Source organism: Phasianus colchicus, chromosome 11 (genome assembly GCF_987193195.1).
Source record: "Phasianus colchicus chromosome 11, bPhaCol1.hap1.1, whole genome shotgun sequence".
Classification (NCBI taxonomy): domain Eukaryota; kingdom Metazoa; phylum Chordata; class Aves; order Galliformes; family Phasianidae; genus Phasianus; species Phasianus colchicus.
Genome location: NC_143446.1, coordinates 10,021,383 through 10,047,232, shown reverse-complemented (window position 1 = coordinate 10,047,232; position 25,850 = coordinate 10,021,383). Strand labels below are relative to the sequence as shown.

Genomic DNA, 25,850 nt, shown 5'->3' with positions numbered 1-25,850 from the left:
CCACCACTCAGCACTTCCATTTACCGCTTTCTTACCACTGTCTCTTTACTTTCAACCACAGCCAACCTAACTATCATCTGTGCCAAATGACAAGCACCCGGGCTACATCACAAGGTCCTCTCTGCAGACATTCATTCTCCTGAGTGCCAGCATTCACGTATTCTTCAAGGCAGCAGGACTTTGCCTCGTCAGTCTGAGCAAATGCGGCATTCCCACAGTGGACCAGAAACTCATCATGAATGGCTGTTGCATGACACAGCTGTTGGTCGTGCCAAGAAAGCCAGTAACACAGGAACTCAGTGCGAGGTTATCCTTTGTGTAACAAAAAGCACATAATAGATGGTGCCAGAATCACTCTGCGATAGAGAGGGAAGGAGGAAATCTCACCCACAGACCTTGATTGCTTTTTGTAGTGTGTAAAAAGAAAGAGAAATGAAAACTTTAGGCATGAGAGCAGGGGAACGCTCTGTAGCACAGCTCTCACGTCCGCTGCTACAGCCCAGCACGTGTCTTCAGTTCAAGGAAACAGGCAGGGTCAGGGAGCACTGTGCCCCACCAGCTGCTGCTGTGCCCAAAGCTGCAGTCCTGGGGCTGAGCTGCGAACCACAGACCTGCACGATCATCAGATCATTTCCACTGGAACAGACATTCCAGATAATCGAGTCCAACCATCGAGCTGCCCTACCGCATCCCATCACTAAGCAATGTGCTTGGTGCCACGTCCACGCACCTCTTATTTACCTGCACCGCCTGCCCCGGGCAGCCCATTCCAACGTTGAACGCTCTCAGTGAATAAATGCGAGTCTCCTTCCTGCAGCACAGCCTCTCCTCTCACAGGCCCGGCCTCGCCCCCGCCCCACGAACATAAGATGGCGGCAAACAGCCCGCGATCACGTGACGCGCGCACGCTGCTTCCCTTCCCTCCCCCTCTCGCTGGCTCCCGGCGCCGTGATGACGTCAGTGACACCGGGCGGACCCCGTGACCGGAAGTTGTCGGGGGGGAGGCGGAAGTGAAAGCGGGGAGGTGGTTGGGCCCGATAAAGCCGACCGAGACGAGCGGGGGAGGGACAGCGAGGTTCGGGCGGGCGCTGCGGCACACGCACCACGGTGAGTGGGGGGAGCACGGCGCGGTACCTGCGCTCGGGGCCGGGTTGGGGGTGCCGGCTCCGGCCCGGCTGCTGCTGCTGGGTGGGGGGTGCCGCTCGGGCCCCTCCCTGCGGCCGGAGGCGCCTCCGGGGCCGGCTGGGTTAGGGGGGCGCCGCCTTTGTGTTTCACCTGAGCTCGGCCCGGTGCCGGCGTGGCAGCCGTCCGTCCTCGCGGTAATGTGGGGCGGTGGAGCCGAGCTGCCGCCTCCCTGGGGCCGGGCCCGGCGCTTCTCCCGAAACAATGGAGCCGAGGGCTCCCTGGGAAAGGGCTTCTCCGCCCAGCGCCTCGGGCACGGCGGCACGAAGGCCTTCCTCGGGCTGTGCGTTTCTCCAGGCCTGTGTGGGTGTCCTCGCTGTGAGGTGCCCGCGGTGGCCCCTCGCGAAGCAGAGCGCATTGTGTGCGGCGTGCTGCGCTGCTCCTTGCCGATAGGGTAGGGCTGGGGGCCGGGCTGCCCCCAATGCTGGGCGTTGGGAGGCAGGTGGTGGCTGTGCTTGAGGTGGTGGTGGGGGCAGGGGGGTGGCCTGGGTGCTGCTGTAGAGAAAAGCAGGCCGCCTAGGGAGCGATTTATGCTGCCAAACAGGAGGCTGGGAGAGCTGGCAGTTATTGCGAAAGGAGCTCTCAGCATGTGCAAAGCCTGACTCAGTTCTAAGGAGTATGAGAGTGGATGTTGGAAGTGCTTTTTGTTCTGAGTGTAATAAGGTAAATTAAATGATGGATGCATTATTAATGCCCAGGTATATTGAGGCTAATAAATATAGGAATACTTAATGATTGTATTAAAAAGAAGTGTGCTTTGTTTCTTGTAAATAGTGGAATTCTTGCAATAGTAAGGCAGCTATTAAAAGAACAAGCTGCAGTAATCTGAAGGAAGAGAGGTAACTGCAACAGAATGAGTAAGTCTTACCCAATAGCTCTGAGTTCTTCAAGTAAGAACTGGAATTCTCAACACTGTTTTCTTGCAAGTTAAGAATACTTGCTGATAAGCAGAGCTGTTGGGATGTGTATTGGTTTTTTATGAGTAAACTGAGAACACATGATAGAACAAAGTCCTCCCAGCTGTAAGCAAGCTGTTCTTTATTTGATAATTGTGAATTGGAAATGTTAAGGCTTCCAGCACCTGGCTGGCCAGCTCTGACCTGTGCTTAGCAGTGTGCCTTTTGGTGTGGGCTTACTGCTGCGGAAGTGGGGAGTTCCCTTTGGGAGTGGTATCCAACCAGCTGTATGCAGTACTTGGCTGTGATTTCACGACTCCCTTGTGGCTGTTCTGTGTGTGATCAGTGGTGGTACTAGGATGTGTGATAGAGGCTGCAGCCTTGCTATGCCTCCGGCTGGGCTGACAAAGCGAATGTACTCTGCACTTAGAAGATAGATTTGAGGTTTTGTTGGGTGGAGTTGTTTGAATATTCCTTGTTTAATAATCAGAGCTCCATTGCTGTGCTTCTTCAGGAAGAACAAGTATACTTGTCTCTTTTTCCTCCCTCCTTGTGACTTCCAACAGCTGACTGAACACATGACTTGCTCTCCATGAACTAATGAGCAGGCTCACCATGCCTTTAGAACCCAAAGTAGCTCTAATAATGCCACTTCCAAGTGCTGCCCTTTCTTTTCTGTACTGTTAATATTCCTGTGAGATGGGGGTTAATCTGACCCCTCAACAGGGAAAACTCTGAAAAATCTACTAGCAGTTTCTTGCTTTCTTAACCTGCAGCATGAAGTATAACTGATAAGGTCTGAAATTAATTTAATTAAACTTTCCTTTTGCCCATGGTGTCGTGCAGTGGCCAGTGTCCTCAAATACTCTATTAATAGTTTAGTGTGGCACACTGAGACTTACACCTTAAAATGGAAAGGTGCCAAGGTAAAAGCTTAAATAACTGTTGCAGTGACTGTGCTACAGTCATCCTTTCCCTTCTGCCAAATTCAGTGCATCAGCCACTATCCAGAGCAGCACAGATGTGATGTGAAGCAGGTGAATCCTGAATTGTAAATGGAAAGCATACAAACTCTGCTATTGGATGTCTCCTGAGTTTTATCTGTGGAAAATAACATCTTCCTTTGTTTTCTACCCAATATCAATGTCTGGGGGAAAGAGGTTTACCAGATTGAATTTCTGATGCACCTTCTTAAAGTTACTGCTTTAAGGTTGTTGACTTGAAAGGTCATGCGAATTACCTGTCAGAGCAAATCTCTGGCAAAACTTGTCCTTAAGGAAACATGACAATTAAGATCAAACCATCTGTGCAAAACTATATATAGCTTTGTTTCTGACATGTATGAGATTTTAGTCTGACTTCTCTGCAAAAATGAGACTAGCTTATGTGGAACTTAACATTTGACTGTAAACAAAACTGCTTGTGCTGGATTAGGATGTTCTTTCAAATGTTTCATCCAGAGATGAGTGCTTGGTGAGCCTGGACTTAGGAACAAAGGCTGTGAAATAAGGCACTGGGATGTTTGTATTTCTGAATGAGCTTAGGAGTGTCTGGGCTCACAGATGCTTGCTGTTTCTCCTGTTGTAGCATACCAACTTCTGTAGTAACAGAAGTAAACTGAGTGTGCAAAGTGAGAGAGTTTAGTGCTTACCAGTGTTCTCTGGCTCCTGGGCTTTCCCGTGGCTGTGACCTGACCTGCTCTGAAGCACTTACTGCTAGGCTTGCTGGAACTGAGGCTCTTTTGGTAGAAGGGGATGCAGATGAAAATGAACTTGACTGAATGCTATTATGTTTATCCCTTGTGTGCTGCTGGTCTGACAGCAATCCAGCATCCTTCAAATACTGAAGCACTTCTTTGCACAGCATTGTTTTGGTAATTGCAGTTTAATTGCCTGTTGGAGTTGGGTTGACTTCCCCCTGCAGCCTTTCAAAATGATCTCCTGCAGTTGCTGTGTGGCAGTCTGCCTTCAGACAGACAAGTTGTGGCACTAGATTGTGAGGATAAAAGGTTCCTTTCTGCAGTAATGGTCCAAACATGGGCTCTGCTTCTCAAAATGGGATCAAGCATGGTAACAAATTAAATGACAATAGCTAATATACCATTTGCTGTTTTACAGTTAGCTGCTTTATTAAAAGGTGTACTTCCCTTTAAATGCAATTTGAATAAAACTTCTAAATGAGTGCCCAAGGTCAGTGACTCCAGTTGTGCTGTTCAGAAATAGTAGGCAGTTAAGGGAGGCTCCTCTATCACATGGCTGCTGCTAGCTTTCAGTGTGCTTGTTTCTCCTGCTGCATCCCCACAAACAGAGCGTGCTTGAACTCTGCATGCTGCTGCATTTTCTGCTTGCTGGAGATCTGCTGTAATGATGTCATTGTTGCTGTTAGTGCTGCTCCTGTGAGACTGCTCCTCCTTCCTGGTGCCAGAGCCAGCACTCCATGCATGAGAAAGCTGTGTCAACACTGCTGTTGCTAACTCACGCTCAGTCAGTGACGGAAGGGAACAAGCTTGTCTGGGCCACAGAAGTGTGTTGACTTACAGCTGATCTCAAATAGCCTTGACATCTTTTACTGGGAAACCTGTTCTGAGGGCATGATTGTTCTCACAGGGCAGTGAAGCTTCAGGAAAGGTGTGTTGCACTTGAGATGGATTGTAATGTAAACTTGCGCCAAGAATCCTATTTGTGCAGTTTAAAAGCATTTAAGGTAGTGAGTGATTTGCCCTCCTGCCCATCCAGAACTATCCCCTGAAGCTGACACTTCATATCTAACTGTACTTGCTTGAGTTTTAAGCAGAAATTCCTAAAATGAATGGATAAATCTTTATGTAGTTACTCAAGGAAAACTCTTTCTGGAGCCTGTCCTAGGGCTCACTGCATGTTGCAGCTTTGATCACCTGGCAGACTAGCTGGGCTAGTTAAGCAGTGGGTGAAAGTGAAAGCAGATAGCTGGAGCCTGCCTTTGGAGGCTTCCTGGCTGTGGAGTACTGGACCTTGATTGCTGGGGCTGCTAGTCTTATCTAACGAGTCCTTACCAAACTCTGGGTCTGTCTTTGCTGAAAAGCAGCTTGAATGGTAGCCTGCTTGGTGTTCATCTCCTCCAAGTGGGCTGAGTCACTTTGCTCTGTAGGTTTCTCCTCAACTTGACTCCTAGATACTGTTAATGTATCTGAACAGCAATCTGGCACTGTGATAATATTGGCTTGAGCATGAGTGGTGAGACATCTGCGACTAAGGCATCTCTAGCTCTGATCTTCCCTCTGGCAAGAAGATATAGTTTACCAGTGCTCCCTTATGAATAATATGCAAGTCGCTTCAGTGAAACTTTTCTAGTCCTTTGTAGAGTATAAGAGAATAACTGAGCTGGTAAATGTTGCAGGAGCTGTGCAAGAGGGATTAAGGTGCAAAGTATGAGTCTGAAACAATCTCCACTGTAGGAATTCCTTTTTAGATGTTGACTCAGCTGTCATGGTAAGCTGTTTCCCTCCCATCCTGGGACTGTAATACTTGTCCTTCCTGCTCAGCAAACTGCGTTAGCATAGTAAGAGGTATTGAGTATGAGTAGGATCAGGACTTCTGCTCACAGACCTAGGTGTAGTTCTTAGATGGCAGTGTGTCTCTAGAAGAAGCCACCTGTCTTTGAGCAGACTTGTTCTTGAGAATAAGACTTCCTGAAATAAGAGGAAGGATGTTGCTGTTAATGCTGGTTTTGTAGTTCTTCACATCTGCATGTATGGGATTGGATCTCCTATCAGTATTTGTCCTGTCCCACTTAATAGGGTCCTGGTGCTAAAGCAGAACAGCTGAGGTGCATAGTCTTGTAGCCATGTCTCATGCCATTGTTTGTGACTTGAGTGTCTGAACCTTTGAAGTTTTCTCAGTTACTTGTTTCCTGCCCAGCCTCTAGGAGCTGGGAAAGCTAGCAGCGAGGAGTAGATAAAATAAGGCTTGATTACCAGTGGCAAGGTCTAAGATCTGTGTTTTGCTTACCACTCCAAAGGTTATCTAACACCTTCTGTCTGTGTTTCTAAAACTGAAAGCATGATAGGAATGTGTAAAATCTTAGCAAGCTGGAAACAAAACTAGAAATTAATCCCAGTACTTGAAAAATATTGTTGGATAAGGTAGAGACTTGACAACTTTACTGTTTCTTAGTGGCCTGACAAACCTGCATTATTTTGAACTGGTCAGGCTTATCTACTGGTTATCTTCTAGATTATAACCCAGCTGCCTCTGTCTCACTAATGTGGGAACTGTGCTGGGCTTTCAGTATTCATATAGAGGTTCCTGAAACTTGTTTGGTTCCACTGAGGTGGCTGCGTGCCAACAAGCTGGCAGCCATGGCAGTGTGATCCAGGCTGTATGGGCACCATACCATGTTTCAGTTGTATAAGGTTTGTGTTGCTTGCTTTGGCAGGTCTCCATCGAGGATGTTCTGATAGAGGCATGGCAACATGGAAGCTATGCTGGTACAGCTAAAATGCCTTTGTGTAGGCAAGGCCCTTAGTCAAGACACACAGCTTGCTGCCTAGTGTCTCCCAGCAGCCAGTGGATGTGCTCAGCTCTCCTCCCACATCCTGAGATTGTCTCCCCCAGGGCAGAATAGGGGAAGTTGAGCTTGCTTTAATAAAGGGGGAGGGGTGTTAAAGCAAGCATGCCTGCTCTTGTAACAGCCTTATCCCCAGGGAGGATTGGAGTTAGCTGGGAACTACCTGAAATCCTGAGGGATTCGGAGTACTGCTTCCTCCTAGGAGGTAGGGGCACATCAATATTCATACCTGGATGGCAATGTAACTTTAGCCTACAAAAGGAGGGTAAATGAAATCTTCAGGCTCTTGCTATCAGTCTGTTGGGGCTCTTATGTGTCTTATTGTTCCTGGGAGGAAGATACCCTGTAGTGTAAGGGGCCTTTGCCTTCTGGAGGAAGTCTGGTGAGGTGGACTAAGAAACCTCATGACTGGGAACATCCAGCTCTGAGAGAAGCTTTTTGTATGGCTTTCTCACAGGGCTGTTTTTGTACAGCATGAAAACTGCTGCTTCAGCACCTTGGTTTTCTCAGTGTCCTAGACGTGGTGCTATGTGCTTTAGCACGTTGCCTCTTTTGAGGCCTTCCTGTACAGTCACAATCTCAAAATACCAGCTCTGGCTGTGAAGATGATAGTGTTTGTTCTTAAGTTGCTGAGGAGCAGAGCAAGCTATCCAGGATGGCTGCCCAGCATATCTGCCCTTATTGCTGGAGATGCTGTACACCCCTTCCTCCAGCTCAGGGCATTTCTCACCTGGGAGAGCTTGCTTATGCTGCTGTAATCTTATAATGAGCAGCAGGCCAGGTAAAGTAATGTTTGTGGAGATGGTACCTCCAGACCTCTCCTACTGCTCTTAAACATGCAAGTGGTCTGACTAAACATGCAGAGACACATCTACATTTGTACTATAAGCAAATGAACTTGTGTTTGCTTAACTCCCATTTTCCAACCATGTAATCAGATCAACACAATGCCTCTTCCGAAGAAGGTGGCTGCAGTGATACCTAAAGCAAGAGGGACAGTTTCTAAGCTCTGCTCCTGAGCTGTGGAGGTGGAGGCAGGTCCTACCTTGTTTAGACACTTACTGAGCAGTCACAACTTGGTGGCAGCTCCAGAGTAAGAAACTTGTTCAGTTCCCCCAGCTAATACTCCAGGATTGTGCAGGCACAAAACAACTGTGATCTGGAGAAGTGCCGGGAGGTGTAACAGGGCTGTGAATCAGTGAGGCTTGGCCTGGAGAACTTGGCTTTGAAAGCTTGGGCTTTGAGCCTGACTAATCATGTGCATCAGCGCCTCTCAGGAATGCTATGCTCTCCAAATCTGTGCCTGCTGCACTAACGGAGCCCCGGCTGAGCTGGGACATCAGGGAGAGCTGACCCCTTCTCATGTGCAAGTCCTGTGATCCCACTGCACACATCACTCCTAGCAGACACTGGGCAGCATCACTCCTCTGTCCTCCTGGCTCTGCCCAAGCTGGCAGTTGGGTTGTCCTCTTCTGTGGAATTATCAGAGCTCTTGTGTGCAGCTGGAGGAGTGTGCGCAGGCCAGAGGAGTGTGTATCACACCCATCCAGCAGTGAGCTCTTGGACCAGCTCAGCTGGCTGCTAGCACCACCTCATACCACTTGCTTGTGCTGAAGCAGCTGGGTGCACTAGGCTCTGTGTTGCATTGCTGAGCTGTGGCCGGCTGCTTCAGCTTGGTTTTGGAGCAGCTGTGCTGGAGGCTGCAGCTCCACCCTCAAAACAGGGTGGGAGTTTGCTGCAGCCAGCCCTAGTCAAGAAGCTGACTCCTCTGGGATCCTGAAACATGTTTTAATATTCTGTTTTGATTTGAGTTGTGTCAGTGTGCTAGGAAGCATGCAAAGCCCTAGGCTTTCTTCAAAAAGGGGAAGCTTTTGCCTTCTGATTCCTTGGTAGGGTTGGAAGACTCTGGACAGTGTACCTACACTTGACAACTTGTGATAGCTTGTGTAATATGCTGTATCAAAAAGTAACCTGTAGTTGAGACTCAGTTCCATAAAGAGTAGCAATTGTTATTCCCAGGGCTGGGTAAAGTACCAACTGGGCTGAAGCTGGCTCTTGATAGAGCTGCAGTGAGCAGCAGGCAGCCTAGCTGCTGCTGCTCCTGAGCAGGGAACAATGAACTGTGAGCTCTTGGCTGGTTACCAGCAGGAGGGAATATGTTGGTTGCAGCAGGAACCCAAATGTGTGGGGAAGAAGGAGGTGGAAACCAGTTTTGAGCTGCTGCTGTATCAGTAGCATCTAGAATAGAATGTACTCTTCTTTGTAACTGTCACAGGAATATCTTGCCAGCTGCCTTTGGTGTGGGCTTTGCTTTAGCTGGCTGCTTTGCTGTGGTGGATTGGTGAAGCCTGGAAGCACTTCTGACTGTGGACTGTAGTAGCCCACTGATCTTGTTCCATAGGAGCCTGTCATCCAGAAAGGCAACCCATGTAAAGAACAGTTCTTGCAAGCTCTCTACCTGAGTAACAAGATGTACCTAACTTGCTGCTTAGGCACAAAGCCAGCACACGTTCTTGCTAGATGTGAGACTTTCCTAGATGGGAAGCTCTCAGCCAGCTGGAGAGGCTGAGCTATTGGTAGAGCTGTCATGGGAGGAGAGGAGGTTGCCTGCCTGTGTAGCTCCTGTCATTGCAAGGCTCATCTTGCTACCAAAACTAAATGTGCTCTTGTAGCTGTCCTCAGTGTGAAGCTGCTAGGCACTTGCTCCACTTGTAGAGAGCTCAAACTTGGTGAGGAAAACACACCAGCTTAGGTGCTGTCACAGAAGTTAAGATCTGCTTCTGGCTCCTTGCTTGAAGACATCTTAGCATATCTTAATCCATGTTCATACAAAAGTAATAGTCTCTGCTGACTGTCCTGTAGCAGCTCTCAGCCTTTTTCCAGCTGAAAGCACAGGGTTGTGCCTCTGCTCATGGGCTCATGTCACTCTGGAGAATTCATTAAATGTTAGAGGCTCATCTCCACGTGTCTCAGATCAGCAGTCATGTTGAATTGCTCATGCTGACACCTGTAGCTTTACGTTAGCAGACACCTTATTCATGTTCTGCATGACCAGGTAGATGGAACTGAGCTGTTATGGAACTGTATTTATAGGATGTGCTCAGCTCCTACTTGAGGCCCTGCTGCAAGTGGAGACTGCTGAGATGTCAAGACAGGGTTTCTGGACCACCTGAGCTCTCTACAAGCAGAACTGTGATCCTGGTCAACTAACTGTGATCACAGACTATTTGTCTTACCAGGATGTGAGGCCTTTCATTGTCTTTGCTTAAAAAATCACAGCAGGACTTAGTGTGAGCATGGGGCAGATTATGTATGTCAGTTTCCTGTTTGATCATGTAAGAACAGGATAAACATCCAGTGAGCCTCTCACTTCAGTGACTGAAGGTCCAAGCAGATGTCACCTCCTGTAGTGCCAAACATCCCTGGAAACTTTCTGGTTCTGGAAAGAAGTGGGTTTGGTCTGTCTGAGCTGGTTCTGAATCATTTTTCCAGCTTCAGTCTCCTTGAAGAAATGCAGAACCATTGAGAAGGGGAATAAAAATAACTCTTGGCTATGGAGGCTTAATGCTCTGCAACCTCCCCCACATGAGAACAGGGAACGGAGGTAGCATTTCTGTGTCAGAAATGTACGTAGCTGCTTTTCAGAACAATTCTTCTGAATTCCAGGATAAAGGTTTTCTTTTTTACAGAAGGTTTTTCTAGTTAGAGGTGATTGTTCCTCTGCTCAGACTGTGGTGAGCCCATCTCTTACTGGGGTATCTTCTCGTGGAACACCTGCTCACTCTTGCCCTGTCTGCAGGACAGGGCGTAAAACTGTGTATTCTTAAGAATACAGTGAGTTTCTCTGCTTGGTGCTTGCTCACCTCCTGCTCTGCACCTTGTTTGAGCTGTGTTAAATGTCCCTGAAAAAGGACTGGGGAAAGATAAGTGGACTGCAATAGTCTTTCTTTAGCTTTGTGCTACCTTCTAGTGGAAGGTGCAGATGGCAGGCTGCTAGATGTAGGAGTGGAGGGCTCCTTATCAAGTGGCCCTGTTCACCTAGCTTCTGCTTGGGGTTGCTTTGCTGTTTGGTTAAGACTGTGATTTGAACTGTTTAATAGTGAAGGAGCAATGGTAGACTGCTCCAGTGACTTACTGGCAGGTTTAAAACCAGCATGCTGGTATCTTCCATAAAGCTTAGTGTCCTCCTTTGCTCAAGCCTGGCTACTTCTATACCCAAACTGTTCCTGAGCAACTTAACAGGGTGTTTCTATCACGAGGCCTACTTCTGTCTGAGTGTAACTAATATAAGAGATCTGGTGGGCTGCCAGTGTGAGCTCCTGCTGTTCTTTGCTTGCACCAACCTAATTAATATTGAAGTGCTTGCACAGTCACCTGACGCATGAGCATCTCTGAGGAATCCTTAACCATCCATTTCTACTTGAGTTAAAACAGCTGTCTTAATATAGCCAATGAAAGGACAATTGTAATGTGCTTTGAAGCGACAAGGGAAGTCTAATTAGATTTGGCACAGACTCTTTACTCTTTGCATCTAGGCAATTGTGCTACAGAGCTTCATCAGACAGTTCCTGATTCTTCTGTTTGGTCAGCTAAGTCAGCAACATGTGCAGGTCTGTTGTGAGGGTTCTCCCTTACTGCTCTTGCAGGCCAGTCTTACACAGGTGGTAATACTACTGACAGTGAATGTGCTGCTCTAGACTGAACCTCATGGGAGTCAACACTCTGGTAATGGCTTGCTTTCTTACAGGGATAGGCATTAAAAATTGAGTGGACAGACTTCTCTCTCCTCTCTGAGAAGGAGCTGCATCATTCCTTTGGCACCAGTAAAGCTAGGAGAGAGGAAGGTGCTGACTGGTCTCCCAACTGATGGGTCTTTGACAGCCCCTAAACAAGGCTAGATGGATGTGCTGGTAGACTGTGTTATCATCAGTCATCCAGGTGACCTTTGTACAGGAGACTTGGCACAGTTTTTTAAAATAAAACTGATACCTTGAAGTGAATCTTAACATTTCTCTTCAGGACTTCTCTGAAAGAGGAAGTGTTTGTTCAGAAATGCTCCTGGGACTGGCTGGGAGCCGTGTGTGAGCTTGCACACTGCCATCTTAAGGGCTTCTGTGACTCTTGCAGGATGCTGCTCTAGAATAATCACACCGGATATCATAAAGCAGAGAAGTTATATGTGTATTACAAAATGGTCTCAGCCTTGGATACCACTGATTTGGTGAGTGGTGCTCAATCTGAGCTTCCTTGTACTGAAAGGCTAGGAGAACCCTGTGGAACCTACGTATCAGCTTGGCCCAATGATGTCATGCTTCTTGCAGGTGTAATGAGAGGAATTCCTAATGTGAACTAACTACCTGATGGATATATAAACCTGCATTGTCTGTCAGCAGAAGCTATATTTTTGTTCTCCTGTAGTGCTAGCAATGCTTATCAGAAATGAGATCTAAATAGTTAGGACATGTATGTAGTTATGTTCCTGGAGTAGTTTGAGCCTTTGGCTGCTTTTGTTAGAGACCCCAGTTAGGATATCAGGGCTTCTTCAATCCATCTGAATCTTTTAAGATCTCTGTAGGACAAGTCACACCTCTGTTTAACACAAATAGCAGCTTTAAAGCTGGAGCTGCAGCTGGATACCTGCTCAGCCATGCAGAATGTGATAAGGATCAGGGAAATGGCAGAGCAGTGCTATAGAGAACTTGATCTTAAACTAGAAGGCCTTCCTTTTGTGGGAAGGCTCCAGGAAATATCCAGGTTTTGAAAGAAGTGTTTGATCAGGTCTGCTTTCCAATGACAGTCTTCTCTGAGAATGGCAAGAAGCAACTCTGGTGGGGTTTCATTGTATGTGTAAGGAAATGATTATTAAGAGGGCTTGGTCCATCTGCTGGCTAGGCTTGGAAGCAGTATTGATCAGGAGTAGTAGAACAGGGGTGAGAAGCTTTGAGCAGTGGTCTCTGCTGAGGGACAGCGGAGCTGGAGCTCCTCACTGCTTTGTGGCCCAAACCAAGCACTGAACTGAGGCAGCTCCTGCTGTGCTGTGGCTCATATCCGTTGCATCACCTGGGGTGGAAGCTGAGTGCCTCACCTGACTAGCATTAGGGAAACAGTAATGGCCCTTCACACATGGGGTAGCCAGTAAGCTATGAGAAGAAGGCAGGGCTGGGTTTGATTCATGCTTCCTGTGGCTGTTCAGTGAGCTGCTTCCCAGGTGGTGGGACCTGACAGAGCAGCATTCCCTCTCTTCATTGTGGGACTTCAGGCCATGTGGAATTTGGGCACTAAGGATCCAGTCTACTAGTGTTGTAACTCAGGGCGCTGTAAATCCCTTGCTGAGTGTGAGAACTAATGCCAGCTTGTCTAAAGCTGCTTTGAATACCAGGAGGCAGTGAGCTTGTAGCAGCTGATGGCAAATGATACTAAAAACACTGGGAGGAAAATAGAAGCAGTACATGCTGTGTTCTGACACAGTCACTTCAGGGTGAGTTGTTTACCCTTGATCCTGATGAAAATGGGCGGCTATCACACTAGACCTGAACGTGTACAGATGTTTTTGATGACAGTTCACCATATGTAACTGTCTCTAAGCTGTTTCAAGGCTCTACTTACTTTTCTTACTCCATTTGGGCAAACTGTTCTGCAGAATTTCCTGGCTTGGCTAGCACTAATTTTGCTTTTGCTACGTGTCCTGAAAACATAGGAGGTGCAATCTGCTTGGAAGAGTTTACCTGGACTGTTCTGCCTGGTGCTGTTAATGGGATGAGCTGAAATGTGATCTTGGCATGAGCAGAAGGTGGACTGAATGTTGGGGTTGATTGGTGACGTTCAGCTGGGTCCTTGAGCAAGGCAGCCAGAAAGGGGAGATCTTAATAACAGAAGTAACTGTCCCGTGCAGGCTCTCTGGCATCTACTGACAGCCATCTAAGGACAGCATGAACCCTCTGGATGGGATGTGGCTGTTTACTCAACAGCCTTTGGCTGTTACTATCCAAGCAGTGTTTCACATCAATGTGTCACTACATACATGAGGTGGGTGCAGTCCAAAGTGCACTGCTTCCTCCACCAGCAGCAGGATGGTTTCTTCAGCTTACGCAACATTCCCTGGTGGGATGGTCTAAAAGACTGCCCTTCTTTCACTGCTCAAAGCTTGATGATAAAGGCTTTTTGCAGTCAGACTCTGCATCTGGTAAGAGGTTTCTGCAGCTCAGATGATGTTCCTCCATCCCTCAGATAATGTGGCAGTAGGATGAAGTGGGTAGCAGTGATCTTGCATCCTGGGCTGTTGCCTATCCCAGGAACGCGTAGGACCAAGCTGCTCAGAAGATGCATGTATTCATGCTGTTGTCAGAGTAAAGGCCTCCTTAGCTGTGAAAGTCAGGAATAGCTCTTGAAGAGTAGGAGTTGTGTAGTAGAATGAATGCATGTTGGTGTGGCAGAATGAGAGTTCTAGGGTAGTGGAGTCCCTTTTTAAGGGATTTGTATGTGAAGCCTGTGTCAAAGGTTTTCTGAATTCAAAGTAGAGCATGTATAACAATCTTCTGGCTTGTTTAGCTGCAGAGGGCCTGCAAGAACTGCTTGGGGAAAGCCAGGAAGCCCCGTAGATCAGGTCAGTACCAGACTGGGGTCTGTGATCTGATAGAGCCTGAGCAACAAAGATTTTTCTTGTCCTATTTATTTCCCAGATGTAGGGAGTGGGGCTTCACAGTAGGGAGTGTTGATTTGGGGCCTTTCTCCATTGCTAACAGCAATATATGCTCTCTCTATGCTGAAGCATATTCAGAAGTGTATTTGGGCCTGTTCTAGCTGATATAGTTGCAGCTTCTTCACAGATCTGGAGGAAATCTGGGAGCAAGTTTCAGTGTAGATCTCTGGAGCCCAACTCTCACTCTTGCTAATGGAATGAACTATTAGTGGCATGCTTACAGCCACACATCTGTAGTGTGTGGAAGAGTGGCAGGATGCAACTCATGGTCTGGCAGCAACAGACAATGTTATAAGGCTTGTTACTGTAGTCTTATTCCACCTTCCAGGAAGTTGAGGTGGCAGTAGCTTGCTTCACATCTCTTCAGAAAGACCCATAGTCTGGTAGTAGCTGGCATTGTAATTCAGCATTTCAGCTGTCCTGCATGATTGTGACTGCTTCATCCACTGCATCTCCAGGGACTCGGTGTCTTCACAGAGTGCAGCTATTGCTTCTACTTCTCACAGATCTGGGAGGTAGAAGAAGCTAGGCTTCATTTTCTAGGGAACTACTGGACAGTATGAAGCTTGAATGTGGTGCATCACTGCTTACATCTCAGCACATGTAAGAATTAGCTTTCTTTTGGGAGCTTGCTCCACTATATCTAGTGAGGCAAGAGAGATGGCCTAGACATGTCTAGAGAGCAGCCTGGAAACTGGGTCCAAGGACAAATGTGTATTTCTACTTGCTGCTATCAAGTTGTCACTATTGGTCATGCTTGACCCCGCCAGTGAAGCGGGCATATGCTTGGTTACTGCTTCAGTTCAAGGGTGCACTGGAAGTCTGGCCTCAGGACTGCCAGGCTCTTCCAATTGCTGGTTCCTTGCTAGTAGCTTGGCTTCTCAGACTCTGAGCTTACTGCTTTCTGCCTTAAGAAATAACGTGCTGATGAAGTCTCATGGAATTGTTTCTCTTCCTTTCTAGTTTAAAAGATGACTTCTAGGAAGAAAGTGTTACTGAAAGTCATCATCCTCGGAGACTCTGGGTAAGTGGGGGAGACTTTAAGGTGCCAATCTGTACCTGGCTGGAGCAGTGCTCTGACCAGTGAGAGTCTGGATGCACAGCAGGAAGTCTGCAGTGCTGGGAGGAGAGAATTCTCCAGCCCTGGATAGTGGTATTACCTTCCAGCTTGAAGGTAATGTCCCAGCACACTGTCCTGAATGGGTCCCCACAGTTTAATATCTTGAAGACTTATTATAATATTAAACAGGGAAATGAAGTGGGTTTACCAAACTGGATAGCCTCTCTGCAAGGAGGTTAAGTTTGAAGGTGAAATAAGCATTTCAGTTAAAAACATAAGAAAAACCACAGAGTAATAAGCATTTTTGTGACTTCTTAGAACTCTGCCTCTCTTAGAGATAAAGTTTACATTGAGCCACCTGCTTAGTTTCTGACTGGAGCCTTCCCCTTGAAGTAAGGCTCTACTGCTCTGCTCTCTTGAGTAAGGAGCCTGCTCCACTGTTACAGGTTGGGGTCTTGTTATGCAGGCTGTAACCTGACTCCCATGAGTTGCTCTTATTTATACCACTGTGCCCAGCAAGCTGTTGATCAGGGCTTCTCAGCCCTGAAGAATGTATATGAACCCTTGAGCTGTTTCTCTGAGGAGGCTCTCTGCCTCTGAGCCCCTGGCAGGTGTGTATGCTGCTGCTGTGCTGACATAGCCTTCTTCCTCCAGCTGAAGAAACTAAAGATGGCTGTTTTTATTGGATTTTGCTGGGGCACTTAATCTTGCAAGGCTACCCTTATGATCTTTGTGTGATGCATACTCCTTACCGAATATCAGATTACTGATGGGGAAAGACTTTAAGCCTTCATATCCTCATGTAGCTAATGTTTTTACTCACATGTTGCCTCAGCACCTATTGCTGTGAAAGTCCCTTCTTATGGAAGTGAGTGTTTTCTCTTCCCCCCCCCGTCTTGGACAGAAGGTTATGGTAGAAAGTAAATGGCAATGAAATATTTTGCTTAGAGTGGTTAATTCAGACATAGTTGTAAAAGCAACCTGCTTAGTCTTTTTTTTTCTTTCTGTACAGGGTGGGGAAAACATCACTCATGAACCAGTATGTGAACAAGAAATTTAGTAACCAGTACAAGGCTACGATAGGTGCAGACTTCCTGACAAAAGAGGTCATGGTGGATGACAGGCTAGTGACAATGCAGGTAAGGAGTGACTCCTGCTGGGATGGTGTCTAGACCGTGCTTGTGTGAAAGCATCTGTTCACTGTAGCTCTGAGCAGTGCAGGGGCCAGTGTACTGGGTGTGAATCCCACTTGTGTGAAATTGCTCTTCGCCATAGCTGCTGCTGAGTTTCTCTTAGAAAAGCTGGATGTGGGCTGAATGAGGGAAAGCAGAGATCAGCTTGTTTGGGCTCAGCTAATGGCAGATTTGCCAATCCCCATTTCAAAACAAACAGCTTTTGGTGCTGTCGGTGTACTTTGTCTTGGTGGAAAGATGCTCTTCTGTAGTGCTCAGGAACTGAAAAGGGCTGGAAAAGGACTCCTTAATCAGATCATACTACTTGTGCTGCCCTTACTCCAGTGGGTATAGTGCCACATAACCTGCCAATCTGCTTATGTATCTTATCTCATGCTTTCATCTCCATGGTGAGACTGACAGCAAGTCAGCGGAAACCCTACTGCAGCCAGTAGAGGGGAGTTTGAACTGTCCCAGTGTACCCAAGTGCTGCAGGCAGGCTGCCATCGAATCCTAATGGCAGGTCCTGCTTGTTTAGAACAATGATCCATAGTTTGAGGTTGGGCACAGCAGTGGTGAACTCCATCTTTAGAAGGATATTTCTGGTCTGTGAAACCTAGTTTCTACAAAAAAAAATCCCGAACCTTCTGATGTTCCTTCTGTCTTGTTAGCTGGGGCTTATAGACATCTAGTGGAGAGTTTTGAAATAAATCCTCTAGTTGTGGAGTGTCTGTCTTAGATCAGAGCTGACTTATTTGTCCTGTCTTTTTGCTGCAGATATGGGATACAGCAGGCCAAGAACGATTCCAGTCTCTGGGAGTTGCCTTCTACAGGGGAGCAGACTGCTGTGTGCTGGTGTTTGATGTCACGGCCCCTAACACATTCAAAACCCTTGACAGCTGGAGGGACGAGTTTCTCATTCAGGCCAGTCCAAGGGATCCTGAGAACTTTCCCTTTGTTGTCCTGGGAAACAAGATCGACCTAGAAAACAGACAAGTGAGTACTGTGACTTGCTTGCTCCTTTTAGGGAATTGCTGGAGTGGAAGGTGTGTGTGGCTCCCACCATTGCCTGCCACGGGGGGAGAGTTTCTCCAGGCTGTTATCTACCTGGAGAGATCAGGTGTCTGTGTATGATGTGCTCCTGCCTTATGATAGAGCTCTTGCAGCAGCTCCCTGGTAGGTCTAAGGAGAAAGAGCTCTTTCTCTTTCAGTATTGCTGAATAACTGCTCTGGGAGCAGCAAGTCCTTGTGCTGCAGGTACCTGAGCAAGTTGTCCTCTGTGGTCTGGTCTCCTTTGGGCACCATCCTTGCTGAGAGCCTCGTGGCAGGTGGTTTTATCAGGTGCTGGAGCAGGAGTTGGCTCCAAATAAGGCTGGAAGAGCTTCAAATAAGGGTGTGGAAAAAGTACTCAGCCTTAACTTTGCTACTAGAGCTGGGACTGCTAGGGACAGTTCTGTATCAAGGCTATAGTTTTAGTGAGGTTAGAACTGTGCTGCCTTAGCTCAAGTTGGCTGTGAGGGGTCTCTGGCCTTGACTTGTTTCCAAGTCCTCTTTCCATCTAGCTGGAGGTGGTGATGCTGCTCTCTGTCCACCCAGGTCACCACAAAACGGGCACAAGCCTGGTGCTACAGTAAAAACAACATCCCCTACTTTGAAACCAGTGCCAAGGAGGCCATCAACGTGGAACAAGCTTTCCAGACGATTGCACGAAATGCACTTAAACAGGTATGAGGGGGCTGGCGGGTGCCCTCTGCTGGTGCTGGCCCTGTATGCTGGGCTCAGCCAGTGCAGGCGGCTGGGAAGGCTTGGGCTCTCCAACAGCTTTCCCCAGCCATTAGCGTGCTAAGAGCTGTGTGGAGAGCTGTGGCATTAACTCTTTCTTCCCTCCTGCTAGGAAACCGAAGTGGAGCTTTACAACGAATTCCCCGAACCCATCAAACTAGACAAGAACGACCGAGTGAAGGCTTCTGCGGAGAGCTGCAGCTGCTGAGGGAAGAGGGAGGGGTTGAGCACAGTCCTTCACAAACAAATATCACACTTAGGCCTTCAAACACACAGCCCCTCTTCTGTGTTTAAAAAGAAAATTAAAAAAAAAAAAAAATTCCATCTCCAGCTGCCAAAATCCACCCATCTCCCATGAGCATCTGAGAGCCCAGCACTTCAGAGCTCACATCCCCGCACCATCCACATCACACTTCATGGTAACAGACCTTTCTCTTAGTTTAAAATGGAAATTCTTATGTATGTTTGGAACTGAATCTAATTCCAGGTGTCCAATGGAGAGAAACTGTTTACAGGTAATCTGTGTAACAAGTTACATACATTTTTAACTGTCTTGTGTTTTCCCCTGTGAAGGCTGCAACTGGAAAGGCTGATTACCCATAGTTCATTGCAAGCTCAGCACTCAGTCTAACTAGGTTGAGTTTTGTATGTATCTCTGTTAATGCTTGTTACTTTTAACTAATCAGATCTTTTTACAGTATCCATGTATTATGTAATGCTTCTTTAGGAGAAATCTTATAGTACATGTTAATATATGCAACCAATTAAAAATGTATAAATTAGTGTAAAATTCCTGAATTACATGTTCAAGTACTGAAACACAGATTGTGTAGAAAGTGAGGAGGACACTTGTGAACTGTGGTGTGCTAGCAACACAGAGTCCAGATAGAGGCAGTATTCTGTACAGTAGAGATGAACTATGTAAGTCGTCTTGTTCTGAGGCCAAGAGGCTTCATCTTCTGGAAAATCTGTCTGGCTACCTTGTATCTAAATTCTCAGATTTGCATAACAGCGTTGACATGCACACTGGATTATTGGGTTTAAAATTAAATACAGCTATGAAATGACCTCACTGTTCACCTCTCCTCCTGCTTAACTCCTAATGTCCTGGAGCGAGTATGAGAAGGAGCCAGAGCTGGGGTGCTGCAGGGCTCTCTGTGCTGTGGAAGGAGCTCCTCTCCCACCTGGGTTGTGGTAGCTGTTTCTGAATGAACGACCTGGACTATGGATCTTCCCTTTCTTCTTACTGACTGCTAATCTGGATTTTTTGGTATGGGGAAACTTGGCACTCTAGTCCCTTTTCTCTCTCTTCCTTTCTTCCTGGTATTTGTTCTTGCGTTTGTAGCTTGCTTAAATGGAGCCCTTCTACCTGTTTTCCAGAGGTCTACATTCTAGTACGTAGGCTGAGCTCTTATGTAAAGAGACAAACATGATGCCAATAAACTAAACAAGAACAAACTTCCTTGTTTACTTCTGTTTCTGACTCTCTTTTTTCCTTCACTAACATGCTTTCTTCCTCCTCTTCTGTCACCTCTTCAGTGACCTGATGCCTACTCAATTGTACAGCCTCCGTGCTGTAAGGTTGTTCCCTTAAGAGGGGGCTGGGCAGGCATTGTTTAGTTGGGTGACCCTGGAGACCTGAGTAGGGCAGCTATTCCTGCTCACACTCCTGACCTGGCACACCTTAGATTGAGCAAAGGTTCTCTGCCTGATCCAGTCTGCTCAACCTGAGGCCTGTAGTTCCTAGGTGCTGGGCATGACCTCTGCTCTCCTGCCACCTCTGCTAGCACTTAGTGCTGCCTCATTCACTCACTGCTGTGCCTGCAGCAACACAGAAAGCAAAGCATAGAGAAATGAGGCCAGTTATTTCAAGGGACTTCTAACAGCCTTTGTGCTCTGTATCCTACTTTGTGGCTTTATCCTTGCATGCTTTTCTCTTGCTTGACTGGCTTTTGCTGCCCACATCCATTTCAAACAACTGCTCTGCAATAGCACTCTGTCCAGGTGGGACTGCTTTCCTATTTGCATCTTTCTGGAGAACTTGAGCCTTGTTCGGATTGCCATTGAAAGCATCACCTAATGCCTGTGCAGCCTGATGCTGGCTGGGCTGATGGTCCTTGCAGTGCACATCATGTTGAGGGGAAGCCATTTCTCTGCTAAAGCACCTGCAGCCCTCAACGGCCCCAACCACAACACCCAGGTGTGCAACAGCCTGGGTGCACCTGGGGAAATGAGGGCACACAAACATGCTTCTGCCTGTCTGGGGTACATGGAAATGCATTTTTCTAAGTGTGTGTTTTGACATAGATAAGTACATCTACACAAACTATAATGTATATATTGTGTGGGTAAATACATATACATACACATGTATGTACACCCAGGGTTATGTGTACTTGGAGAGCCACAGAGCAGGAGCTGGAGGGCATGCAAGAGCACAAAGAAGCCTGCAGGTCCCTGTGTGCGTTCTGCAATCTACACAGCCCCAGTGTCAGTATGCTTCAGTTTAATTAGAAGTGTCTGTTTATGTACATAGCTAGATAGATGCAAACACGTTTATGGGCTCTATTTGCACACATATCAGATGTGTGTGCACACATGAGTGGGTGGTGCTGGAGTGAGGTGGATAGGAAATACGGACACATGCAGAGTCAGTTACATCTATAAGCAGTATATTAGATGTATATATATGTACTATACTCAGTACACGTGCATACCCAGAGGAAAATATAATGTGTGCAGATGGCGATGGATGGATGGATGGATATCTGTGTGCCTACAGCACAGATACACGCCTGTATGACTACTCTGGGTATGTGTATGTATTTGTGCTGTGTTTATGTGCATAACAAGAAACATGGAGAAAGCCGGGGGGGGGGACAGGCGGTCTTCCACCAGGCTCTGTGCAGCTACACTGTATTTAAATGTTTCCTATCCTGATACAACTGTATTCCTGTTCTCTCCCATCTCTCAGGGGCTCCACAGAGCTCACACACGGATGCCCCCAGATCCCCTTTGTGTCTGCGTGCTCCCTCTCACCCACGGGAATCCACCCACCACACCCGGCCCCACTGAGGGCTGAGCCCGGCCCCGACTCATCGCAGCAGTGCCCCGGGTGCTGCAGGGCCGCGAACGTCCCCTTCCCCAACCCCCCTGCAGGGGCTGTGCGTCCATCCCGGTGCTGTGCCCGCACGGGGGGGGGGAGGCTCTGCGGGGTGCGGACACTCCCATGGGGAGGCTTCGCACGGGGACTGTGCGAGGCCAAGGGGAGGGAAGGTCCGGGGAGCGCGGGCTGGAGGCGGTGGGCGAGGGCAGGGAAATGGCGGAGCAGTGCCGGGAGAAGGGGAGGTGACGCCGAGGCGGTGCGGGCGCGGCGCGCGTGGGCAGGGGCGGACTGCGGGCGTGTGCGCGCGTGTGAATGCGGGGCGCGCACACGTGTGTGGGCGTGGGGGTGCGGCAGAGCCTCGTGTGGGCTCCCGGGGGCAGGCGTGTTCTCCCCGAGCGCCCACAGCCCCTGGCCCGGCTGCGTTGGGGGCACACCGACCCCGCCCCGCGCTTCCCCAGGAGTTGCAGAAGAGGCCTCCCCCTCAGGCCCGGCCCTGCGGCCGTTTCGCGTCCCTTTTCCCCCTCGCCACCCCGAGCTTCGGTTCGCAGCTGGAATTTGCTGGGGAGTGTATTGCGGGGGGTCCGCAGCACCGCTGCTGCTCTCCGCCCCCTCCTTCGCGCCGATAACCACCCCTCTGGGGGCCCCGGCCGGCCGGCAGCGCGGTGGGGGGCGGCAGAGGGACGGCCGGGGGGCGGCCCCCTCCGCTTGGGCGGGGACCCCCGGCGTCGGCTCGGCGGCTCCGCGCTGCAGCCGGCGGCCGCGGGAGGGCGTTCCCTGTGTTAGTTCCCCGCGGGAACCAGGGTCCAGCGCCTCCGCCACCGCCCCCCGCCGCCCCACAACGCTCCCCGCTCGCGGCGGCCCCTCTCCGGCGGCGGACGGCGGCGGAGGGACGGCGCGGGGGGGCCGCCGCAACGTCCCAGCCTCCGTCGCGTCTAGTGCCCCCCTCCTCATACCCATCGCCGCGCCGGGCGCGCCCCCCAAATCGCTGCGGAGGGCGGCGGGCGGGGGCCGCGGGGGCGGTGGCGTGTGGGGAGGTGGCGGGGCGGGGGGCGCGGCGCGGGCGGAGCGGGGCGGGGGGCGCCGGCGACGGCGCAGGAGCCCCACGGAAGGGCCCCAAGAAGCACAAGTGGGAGCTGGCGGCGGACCAGGCTGTTGTTGTTCTCAACGCGGTCCGCCCCGCGCCCATATAAGGGAGGCGACGGCGCCCGCCCCTCCAGAGCGCGGCGGCGGCGCGGAGCGAAGTCGAGTCGGAGAGCAGCGCGCAGGGCCCGGGCCCCGCCACGCCGCGGCCGCTTGTGCCCGCCCGCTTCCTGCCTCCATCCCGCGGCCCCCGGCACCATGTCGGTGGAACTGGAAGAAGCCGATCTGCCCCTGACCGAGGCGGAGGAGGCGCCGATCTCCGCCGAGAAGAAAGCGGCCTCTAAGAAGGCGAAAGCCGGCGGTTCCTCGTTATCGCCGTCGAAGAAGAGAAAGAACAACAAGAAGAAGAACCAGCCGGGCAAGTACAGCCAGCTGGTGGTGGAGACCATCCGCAAGCTGGGCGAGCGCAACGGCTCTTCGCTGGCCAAGATCTACAACGAGGCCAAGAAGGTGGCGTGGTTCGATCAGCAGAACGGGCGCACCTACCTGAAGTACTCCATCAAGGCGCTGGTGCAGAACGACACGCTGCTGCAGGTCAAGGGCACCGGCGCCAACGGCTCCTTCAAGCTCAACAGGAAGAAGCTGGAGGGCGGCGGGGACGGGGCCGCGGGCGGCGGCGCGCACAGAGCCCCCAGGAAGGCGGCGGCCGCCGCGTCCCGGCGGGCGGAGAAACCCGCGAGCAAGAGCCAGAAGGCCGAGAAGAAATCGCACAAGAAGGGAGCGGGCGGCGCGGCGGCCAGGAAGGACAAAGCCAAGAAGGCCGCCAAGAAGGGAGCCGCGTCCCCCGGGGGCAAGAAGGTGAAGAAGTCCGCGAAGCCCAAGGCGCTCAAGGGCCGGAAGGCATGAGGGGGGGCGCGGCGCGGGGGGGCGCTCCCCGCCCGGACTGGGGGGCGCGGCGCAGGCTGCTCTGCGGACGGGGCCCCGGGGGGCCGCTCCGTGCCGTCCGCCGGGCCCCGCGAGCGGGGCTGCCTCAGCCCCCATCCCCCTCCGTCTCGCCTCGTTTTTCCTCCCCGCTCCCTCCGCCCGCCTCTCTCCGATCGCTCCCTTTTGTTTTCGGCCGCGCCCCTCCCCGCTCGCAGACGGTTTCGGATCGCCCCCGGCCCCTCTCCCCGCCGCCTCGCGGGGCTTTTTCCCGCCCGGTTTCCATAGCAGCCGCTCGGCGCCCCCGCTGCCCCCGCGCCACGTGGGCCGGCTCTCACCGCCCCCCTCCTCGCCCCGCCCGCCTGGCGCGCCGGTCCTGCTCGCGGCCATTCGAAAAGCCACGGCGCCCCCTATTGGCTCCCGGCCCCCGGCGCCATGGCAACCGCCCGTTAGGCGCCAATTGGCTCCCGCGGCGTCTGGCGCGCTTAAAGGGCCCGCGCTTCCGAGCGGCCCCCGGGGGTGGGGGTGGGGGTTCCCGGCCGCGCAGCCGGATCGCGTCTTAATGGCCTTTGATTTTTTTTTTTTTTTTTTTCTTTTTTTCTAAAGGTTTTGGGGTTGGGTTTGGTTATGTTTTTTGAGGGTGGGAGACTTTTTTTTTTTTTCTTTTTCTTTTTTTTTTTTTTCCAATTTGTCGTCGTTTCAAATAAATTGATACAAAACTCGGAGCGGTGGTGATGTGCTCCCTGCAGGCTCCGGCTCCGGGGGCTGCGGCACCGCACGAAAGGCAGCAGGGATTCCCCTGGCAGGAGGAGAGGCCCGCAGCTGTCATTGGCAAAGCACCTGAAGCAGTGAAGGGGGGGCTCAGCGGTGCAGCATCACCCCTAGCACAGCCCCACAGTCCGAGGCCTCCCGGGGCTCCATCACTCCCCCCCCCCTCACTGCCTGGCACCGCATGGGAGCATCTCCTCCAGGAGCTGCGGCTGCTGCTGCGTGCAGGCACCAATGGCTCAATGGCTCCGTTGGCATCAGCACAGCGTGAGCCGCCCCTCCATCGGCTGTGCCTATTTATAGCTCGCAGCAGGGAGGTTGCATAAAGCTCTGCCGGGGATCTGGGCCATGTTGTTCCACTGGGTCCGCTGGAGCTCAGCCCTGTGAGACACCTCCCAGCTTCTGCCAGCTTCCAGCACCCTGAACATGGGTGGGCATGGGACAGCAGTGGGATCACGCTGCACCTCAAGGAGCTGCTGCACGGGTATGAGGTCGGTATCCCCAGGGTGTCCAGTATGTGATGGTTCCCAGCAGTGCAGCAGGATGAGAGATGTGTGGATTCTGGGAGGCTCTCCAGGTCTGTATTCAGGACACAGCTGCTGGGTCAGGCCAGGCACAGTCACACGGAGCTTGGCTATCTGCCAGCCATCTCAGATGCTAGGAGAGCTGCTGCACTCGGCGCAGAGCTGCAGTTGTCTCCTCAGTCAATAGATGACACTGCAGGTTTTGGAGGAGCAGAGGGAATGCCATCACCGAGCTGGTTGGCCTCAGGCAGGAGTAGAGCCACACTTGAGGCCCTTGCAGTTCCCTGCAGCAGGCTGTGTGCCAGCAGCGGGGTGTCCCTGCTTCCTCCTGCTCCGCTGCCTGCAGCAGTGACCCTTAAAGCACACTGCTGGGCAGACAGCGATAGAAATAGATAAATCACTGCTGCCATTCCTGGGTAGCCCAGTGCAGAGGCAAAGGGGAGTGGAGCTCAAGCCCAGACAGAAAAGGGCAGACAGAGGTGATGCTCTGTGCCCCAGCACGCCGTGCCAGCCCAGTCAGAGCCCTGGGGCAGAGGGGCTGGCAGTGTCCTGCTACCCAGTTCAAGACTGCTGGAGCTGTGGCATCTCTGTGCAATCCCACCAGTGCTGCCAAACCCTAGGGCCTGGCTCCAGGGGCAAAGCCAAGACTCCCAAGGGCAGGCAGCTCCAACCCCACCCCTAGAGGACTGAAGCAGAGTTTTTTGAGCACAGAGAAGCTTCATTTCCATGTTCCTGCACCCAGGAACATTCCCTCAGGCTGCAGTATGCCCAAGAGGAGGCAGTGGAGGAGAGAGCTCTGCAGTCCCCAGCTCTCCTCACAGAGAAGCAGAGGCTGTCGTGCAGACTTTGAGGCTTTCACAACCTCAGAAGAAAGCTCCATGCAGTTAAGCCCAGCACCTTTTCTGAGTTCAGCTGCTCTGGTGCCGAGGCATCCAGCACTACCTGGAGCTGCAGGCTTGGAGGTCTGTCCCAGACACTTGATGACAACTGTATGGTATGACAGGTGCTCCCAGTGGTCACACTGCTGTTTAGATGTAAAGATAAGGAGTCACCACAGGCTGAGCCCTTTATCAATGCTAGACTGGACAGATGGGATTTCCTTCTGTCTGCCAGCA

At 50.6% G+C, this 25,850-nt stretch overlaps 2 protein-coding genes across 2 annotated transcripts; both read left to right on the top strand.

Moving 5' to 3' along the window:
* Window positions 1-952: 952 nt before the first annotated feature.
* Window positions 953-19,403, top strand: RAB7A (RAB7A, member RAS oncogene family). Its single transcript, XM_031607821.2, has 6 exons — window positions 953-1,107; window positions 15,286-15,346; window positions 16,395-16,521; window positions 17,332-17,550; window positions 18,151-18,279; window positions 18,449-19,403. Exons 2-6 carry the CDS (start codon window positions 15,294-15,296, stop codon window positions 18,542-18,544), a joined length of 624 nt encoding a protein of 207 aa, XP_031463681.1. The 5' UTR covers window positions 953-1,107; window positions 15,286-15,293; the 3' UTR covers window positions 18,545-19,403.
* Window positions 19,404-22,612: 3,209 nt separating this feature from the next.
* Window positions 22,613-24,086, top strand: H1-10 (H1.10 linker histone). Its single transcript, XM_031609592.2, has one exon. It carries the CDS (start codon window positions 22,781-22,783, stop codon window positions 23,426-23,428), a length of 648 nt encoding a protein of 215 aa, XP_031465452.1. The 5' UTR covers window positions 22,613-22,780; the 3' UTR covers window positions 23,429-24,086.
* Window positions 24,087-25,850: the final 1,764 nt, after the last annotated feature.